At 40.6% G+C, this 8,005-nt stretch overlaps 1 protein-coding gene across 1 annotated transcript in view; it reads right to left on the bottom strand.

Annotated features, from left to right (window-relative positions):
• Nucleotides 1–1,971: 1,971 nt before the first annotated feature.
• Nucleotides 1,972–8,005, bottom strand: part of FAM177A1 (family with sequence similarity 177, member A1) — a 10,424-nt gene continuing 4,390 nt past the window's right edge. Inside the window, 3 exon segments of the mRNA XM_009867863.1 lie at nucleotides 1,972–2,530; nucleotides 3,304–3,401; nucleotides 5,107–5,173. Coding sequence (XP_009866165.1) covers nucleotides 2,318–2,530; nucleotides 3,304–3,401; nucleotides 5,107–5,173 — 378 coding nt within the window. The 3' untranslated portion in view covers nucleotides 1,972–2,317.

Below are 8,005 nucleotides of genomic sequence, written 5' to 3'. Positions count from 1 at the left end.
AGAGTCAAGCGTTTCTGTGTGCAGGCATGGTTTCAAAGGCCACACCCTTTTAAAGGAAAAGCCATAGTCAAGTTCCAGTTCAAAAATTATATTAAATATAAAATAACTAATTAATGCATTTACAGAAAAATTAAACCATTATGAAAGTAACCACTTTCATACAGTATGCAAAAACTGAAAGAAGGATTAAGTTAAGGCACAGTGATTAATACAGTATTTTATACAGAGAAGTTTAAACCCAAGGCAGTGAGAGCTTTTCTGATGCAACTGATATTCAAGAGAGGGGAAAACCCCAATGCAATTTACATTAATTTCTTGACAGAAAAGCAAAGCATCCTTCAGCTCTAAAGGTTTTATCTTGAGCTACAAGAGGCTTCCTATCTTTGACAGTCTAAGAACTCCCAACAAGCTGCTTTTCTGTGTATCGCCCAGGTGTGGAACAAAGCTCCCCCTTGCAGATGTTCATGGCTAAGGAATGATCTTACACAGCTGTCAGCACCCTCTGTCTTACCATTCAGAAAGAGGCAAAGAACAGTATCAGAACAGATGGAACTGAGCTATGACTGACCCGTTCTCAGAAGATTTTCTGTAGTGCTGGAACACTAAGGGCGGATGAGAGGAGAAGGAATTTGTGCTCTACAGGACACTGGGTCAGGCAGAGGGTTCCCTGAAACACGTAACTGAACTCTGGGAACTAACAGCCAAGTTCCTGGCCTCTGACGGTACATCAGGCTCCTTTGTTAGTTGGTAGTGGGACTAAGGCCAGGGCCATGTAATAATATAATGAAATTTCACTGAAGACTATTTCTTGAATTTTTTTTTAATAGAAATCTCAAGGGCAGAAGTAATGTTTCACATGGTAACTAGTGTAGGCTCTCTGCTCCTTTACAACTCTACAGAAAGTGCCTGGGGCACTGACACCTGATTGACACAAACTAAACCACTCACTTTCTACAAGCTGCAAGCAGAATTGCAGTCATTGCAGTAAAATGCTCCTAATTGGTATCTGAGGCTACTTAAAAACTCTGAGGCAACCTGCATTTCACTTAGACAAAACCAAAAGTTGCTGTTGTTGCAGTATTGCAACAACGTGTTTTGTTTACTTAAGAAAGAGTCGTAAGTTTGGGTTTGTGATTTCTGATTATTTATATAATTCTGTGCCAGAGGGGGGAAATCATCTGCACTGGTGCATCCCTCACTGGTAATTTAACATTAGCAAATAATCTGTTTAGGTTAATCAAACGCACTGACTCAGGTAATCTATGTCCCAAGAAGTTTTCATAGTTCTAGGTTGGTCCCATACACAGTGTCCAGTGCATTCAGTATAATTTAGCAAGACTTCAGGTTATTTCCCAGGAACATCTGGAATATAGAATGAATTGGTTTGGTTGGAAAAGACCTTTTAAGATCAGCATGTCCAGCCATTATCTATTTCTACCAGGCCCATCTCTAGATGGCTCTTAAATACATCCAAGGGGGATGATTCAACCACTTCCTTGGGCAGCCTGTTCCAGTCTTTAATAACCCCTTCAGTGTAGAAGTTTTTCCTAAACCTGTATATAATGTACTGAAGCAAGTCTCTTCATTGTTGAGCTTGCAGTGAGAATATCTGCCACTGATGCTAGTTCTGTATTTCCTTACAGCACTGGATGGAGCAGCTGAACACTAGTAGCCTCCAAAAATGCTGGTACTTGGTAATAAGTACTTAAGGGTGTTTACAGCCTCCTTTAATTTTTCTTTTATTAAAAAAAAAGTAGTCAGTAGACCCTTAAATCTAACTAACATCAATTCTGACCTTATCTCTCGTGTTAACCAAAAACAGAAAAAAAAAACCATGCATACAATAGTGACAATAAATAGGGGAAATCAGACACTATTATAACGACTTGTGAGTTACAGGCTATCGATTCCTATTAATCTATTCATAGAGAGCTGAGTTGCAAACAATGTGCAAATCAGAAGTAGGGTTTAGAAGTAGGAAACAGCACTGCATCTGCAATCGGCAGGTGTTAGAGACAGCAATTCAAAGACGACACGTTTTTCCTTGCTCTACACAGAAATTAGCTCACACATTCAGTTTTAGATCAAATGTCTGTAGTGCAATTTTCATTTTGACTGACGTGCCAATTTGGCAGAATGCCTCAGCCTTTGTTAGGCAGACAGACTGAACCGACATCGCCTAGCTCTCTCCTGATCAATAAGAATGCTAGAAGTTGTATTTCGCTAAACAAGTATAATCCTATTTTTCCCCGCTTCTTACAGCCAGATTGTGACACCTGACACATTCTATTTCCTACATTCCTACAGAGCCTTACACTTAAGGAGGGACAGGAACTACATCTTGTTTATTGTCCCCAGCAGACTGGCAATCTCCCTCATTTTCAAAGTTTACATTCACAAATGAAGTGCAGGCTGTCGCTTCAGGCTGGTCTGTCTGGACAGGAGCTTCAGCCTGTGACTTGTTCTGCTGTTCCTGATGCTGTCTTTCTGCTTCTTCTGACATCCTGTTTTCCTGTTCCTCCTCTTCCTCCTAAAAACAGATAATCAGAATTGTGAGCTACTATTCACCATTTACTTACATTCACTTGAAGCCTTCCCATAAGATCATACCAGTTCCTATTACAAGGCAAGGACTTTTTTCCCACTCAGAAAGGGTCACTAGTTCATAAGATGAGGTGTATTCCAGAATTCCCATTACAGTAAAAAGAAAAAAATCACCAAAAGCAAAGGCTTAAACTGTGTTAAATAAATGCAGGAAAAGTGTCACATGCCTTGAAGAGGAGTTTTTAGTCAGTAGCGACAGTGATAGGTCTATATTCTCTAAAGCTTTTTCAGCTCTTAATAATAAAGAGCTATCAAAACTGACAAGTTAGAAAGCTTTAAATACATTTCCCACCTCTTCCAAATAAAGATTATTAAGTTTTTAGGTGTTTTGGTTTTTTTTCATACAGCACTGGCTACCTATCAAGTCACTTCCAGTTCTGGTTCAGAACAAAAGGTAACACCATGTTCAATTTACTCTTGACACTTGGTTGATTTTAGAGTTGGAAAGTCTATTCCTAGCAGCTGCCTTTTTACAGTGTCCTGTAAGTGCTTCATCCAACTTTCTCAGACTGTTGACTTTGAAATGCGTTGTACAAGGGAAACAAAGAGAGCAGAGGTCAGGACCCAGCCAGTTCTAAGACTGATGAGCTGGTGAGAAAAGGCTGATGGATAAACAAATGTTAATCGTGTATCAAATGAAAATTGAATGCAAGTTGAAATAGAGGTTCTGAAATTTCATTTTAATGCTCACACACATACCTCTCTCTTCATTCTGTAATACTCGTCAATGGCATATTGGTATTTCGGTGTGCTTATCCCCAGAACAGATGCAATTTTTTCCCCAAGGAAATCGCACACTAAAAAATAAAGAGAGGTTTACACACGATTAGTATCTAGAAGAAAATTCTTCAGCACCATTTTATTTTAAAAGGTATCATCATCTTTCCTGAATGGTTTTCCATGGTCCTACTTCACTCAAAAGACAAACCCAAAATCTGCCAGGCTAACCTACTTACATGGAACTGTAAGCTCAATAATGCTAATAATGGTTCTTCAAGATAAAGAATGCACAGAAGAACATGGAAATCAATTAAAATCTAGATGATTGTAGCGTTTGTTTGAATTCTCCCACTTCCAGCTTTGGATCAAGGTTTGTTTTGCCAGGGGATCAGTTAAAGGATAAGCCTTTAACTGAACTTTAACTGAAAATTAAGGTTAGAGAAAAAAATACATGGACAACAACCGCATCGGCATTTCAGTCTAATGGTACCGGCAAACCAGGGGGTTGTTTATTGATATACGCACGCTTTAGGTCACTAGCAGTTTTACCAATCTTCTGTGTCACACACTAATGGATTAATAAAATACTTAGGTTTTAGCTGTCTCAATTTTCAAGCCAGGGGCGCTACTTTGCTAAAGCAGGTCCTGCACAGTCAGAACTATGGAACAGGACAGGGCTTGTGTTGGTCTTTTTACCATGATAAGAGCCACAGCACTGGCTCTTGAGTAAACGCAAACAAGAGGTCAAATATACCACACTTCAAACTGCAAATCTGCCCCAAGGATGCCAATGAATGAGTCATTTTCGGGGAAAACAAATTAGAAGTTTGCCACTGACTGCTTCAATGAATACTCACAGTAACTAATTTTATACGTATCCTGGCAGCCAGAGCTCTGTGCAAAAGACCAGTTCAAATTACGAATGTAAAAGGCAAACCTGAAGTGGGAAGAACGATGTACTAATCTTCAAATTCATAAAAGACTTTGGGGAAGAAAGGAAAGCAGTATCTACCTTTGTGTATGCAGAACAAATATGACAAGAGAAAAAATTACACTGTACATTAAAGTGTTTCTAAAAATAAGGATGGGTTAATTAAAATAATAGTCTTCCACTAGTTTTAAAACATATTCAAAATTAGGTGTACAATGACAAAGTCTAAAATATTTGCCAAAAAAAACTAATAAACTTACTTCACACCTTAGGAAGAACACAGACTAGGACAAGCATTTTTAAAACTTCACAACATTTTATGAGGCCCAGAGAACACATAAACTTCTACACAGTGAGTTTAAGACTCTTGACAGTAGTCTTATTTTTGTTTATTTTGCAGCCTCAGAAGTCTGTTGTAAAGCACAAGACTAGAAGTGTTCTTGGGATAATTTCTAGCTGTCTTTTTGATAGAAACTGTCGTTTAGTTATTCTACAGAGCATTGTTTTCAGACAACATCACACAAAATGGAACCATCCAAAACCTAATGGAAAGCTGAGATGCCCCCTTGCTAACACAACCCTGTCTCCATACGGAGAAATAAGGGGGAAAAAAGTTTTCAGTAAAAGGGTATTTTCTGTTTGTTCTTCCATTCAGGAGTTGTTGATTGAATGTTAAAAAAAAATAGGAATGCCCAAGGCAAGAGAGTACATCTCCACAGATTAAAATACAGGTCCATTCACATTTTTGGGAAAAAAAAAAGGCCAGTAGCTCACAATAATGATTTACAGTCCATCAAAGCGACTTTCAATATTCCAGTGCTGGCTTACCCAAGAATTAAATAAAGCAATACCTGATAAGGTTGATGTGGCAACTCGCAGCATGTGAAACCACAAGTAGGGTCCCCATGTAAGCGTTGTCTGCAAGACCAAGAGCAGTGTGAATACGTACAGCCGCATGTTCAGGGCACGCAAGAACACATGCAAAAGCTCAAACAGTGTGAGAAGATCTGTAATGCTCCCTGTTTGCCACCTACTGCAATATTTTGCTTTAAAATAAGTCTAGACTACATATACATGAAGCAAGATACCACCGTAAGATGTAAAGATAACTATGGGTTCCATCTGGGAAAATCTGTTTCACTGGTTTTTGTTTGCCACTCCCTGACTTGGGAAATGACAAGCATCCAACTCAATCTCAAGATAACTCCTGTGATCAGAAAGACTTTTCCATAATGTTCTGAATTCCATCAGGCCAAGAAGAGAAGTAGGTTAGCCAAGTAGTCCCTCACTGCAGTCATGAGGGAACTGCAGAAGACTCTTTAAAACCAAACCTTCCAAGCAGTCCCTGAGCAAGAGGCTGCTTCCAAGTATTTACAACCAGGTATGAATTATCATTTGGAATTGCACTTGAAGAACAAAACCAGGAACTACGAGGGAGGGAGCTACCGCAGCTCTGAGGGAGAGATGGGCACCCTTGTCAGGTGATGTGACAAGGGTGATGTGAACAATGAGGGACACACAAAAAAACAACAACAAAACAGGGCTCAAGTGGGGTCACCTCAAGTGTTTGCATATAAGCGAGCAAGTCTCTCCGAAGTGCCTGCACACAAAAGCACGCGGCACAGGGCATAATCACGAGGAATTAGAGATCTATGTGCAGCTCCAGGGCCGGGATCTTGCTGGGATGCCAGAGCCACAGCGGACGGCTCGCACAGCTGGTGTGCTGCAATGGAGGGTCCTTCAGGAAGGACGGGCTGGGAAGGTGAGGAGGGGAAGCTGCCCTTTGCACAACTACGGTGTTATCTGCCTTCGCACAGCCTCCAGACACACACAGGTTACCCTCTTCGCTAAGGAAAGAGGCTGAATCTCTTTTCTTTTAAAAAAAAGCCAAAACCAAACAACAAGCCATGTAATAAAGAGGACAAGGGGAAAAGCAGATTCCAATCTAATGGAGAAAAAGCTGTTGGCTTTCACTTTTGGGAAGAGGCAAACTCACATTTCATACTGATCTAAAACATGTGTAAAGTTACCAGTCTGTTGTATTCAGGCAAGCTCTTCATTAGGTATCTCCCCCCAGTGCAGATTTCTAGAGGTACTTTCCTTGTGGAAAGCAGCAACTCAAAGTGTTAGCTTTTCTTAAACGAAACCCATTAGCTCCACTCAACCACATATGTATTTATAATTTGTTGCTAAAAACTGTTTGATAGCAACCATTTCCTGTGATCTTATTTAACAGGTATCTGCACAGAACAACCAATGTAAATAGAACAGCTACAGAGACTAGTTGGTACAGCCTCAGCATGCACGTGCCCAAGCTACCAGACTTCAATGCCTTCCAAGCATAGCTTCTACAAACCAGTGCAGCAAGAAATCGCCTGCTAGGCCAGAAACTCAAGTGGGATAGATTTAAAAACAAGCCAGATGTTATGTATTTTTGGCAGCAGATACGGAAAATGTCCTGCCAAGGTAGGAGTGTAAGCAAAAACAGCTGCTATCCTGCTTACACAAAAGCACCTCCAGGTTGTTGATTACGTGCTCATTTGGCAGACAGGCTAATGACAATCATTTTGGAGTTCGTTCAGTTGAAGAAGTCCAGAAAAGTGCTAGAAAAGCTTGTTGCCACAGGTGCAAATGATGGTGTTGACGAGGCTCTGTACAATCCTTCATAACGAGGTGACGAGGTCAGAAAGCATTAACCCAGCGGGCAGCACAAACACAGGCCCCCTTCGTGGCTGTAAGCAAGAAGCCGCACGAGTCCCCTTTCCATTTAAGAGTGAAAAGACAAGCTGAACTTCAACGTGATAGAAGTAATTCAGGCCGAGGGTATTCTGACATGTTTGTGGTGACACAAAGGTACGGTGCTCAGCAGGCACAGGAGTTCTGTCTATTTCTACTGTTACTCCACAATTAGAAACCATTTTGGTATGGCAGGAGCACTTCCAAGTTACCTTCATGGGAATCTCTGCCTTCTGACAAAGCCCAACTGGACACCTCTTCATCCCCACCAAGCAAGGCTTTGTCAGTCCCCTCAATTTAAAACAAAGGACCATTCTTTCAAGTGTCTTAAAAGGCAACACTAAACCAGGAGAGAAGCTGCTTCACCCAAATTCAACAGGAGAAAGGAGATGGCTTAAATCACCAAGAACAAGCAGGAACAAGGGAACACATCCAAGGAATAATCCTCCCTCTTCCCCCCTGGCTCCCCTCTTACTTCCTCAGGGTAAGTTTGGGTGGTTTTCCACAGCACCTCAGAGATCAGAGCGGGGGTGACAAACGTGAGGTGAGAAGAGGTACTGGAGAAAAACAGAAACGTTCAAGTGAATGTTAACAGGGCTGTCAGGTAACGGTCCAGTGTAAACTCATCCTACTCAGTGAAGGAGCTTTAATGCATTGAGCAATACTGGAAAGCAGTACCCAAGGTGGATCCTACTACTATTCAGCAAGAACCAGATATTCCTTTGGCCAGAGAAACCTTGATGTTCAGTCTTTAATCAACACACGGACTGGTAACACTGTATTTCTTGACTGGAAACAAGGGGCAGCAGTCTGAAACACAGGACACTGGTTTATTATAAAGGGACAGTCTCTCCTGTCATCACTATCTCTAGTATATGTATATCCAATGCTTAATTATACTATTCTGAGTTTATTTTACCATTTAAAATGGAAAACACAAAGGTTATGACAAATGTTTTTTAAATGATAAAAAACCTTAATGTACGATTTTAATCCAAATGCTGCATTTTAAGC

The sequence above is a fragment of the Apaloderma vittatum genome, unplaced genomic scaffold, assembly GCF_000703405.1.
Source record: "Apaloderma vittatum isolate BGI_N311 unplaced genomic scaffold, ASM70340v1 scaffold10094, whole genome shotgun sequence".
Classification (NCBI taxonomy): Eukaryota; Metazoa; Chordata; class Aves; order Trogoniformes; family Trogonidae; genus Apaloderma; species Apaloderma vittatum.
Note: the sequence above shows the minus strand (reverse complement) of the source record. Positions and strands in the feature narration are given on the sequence as shown.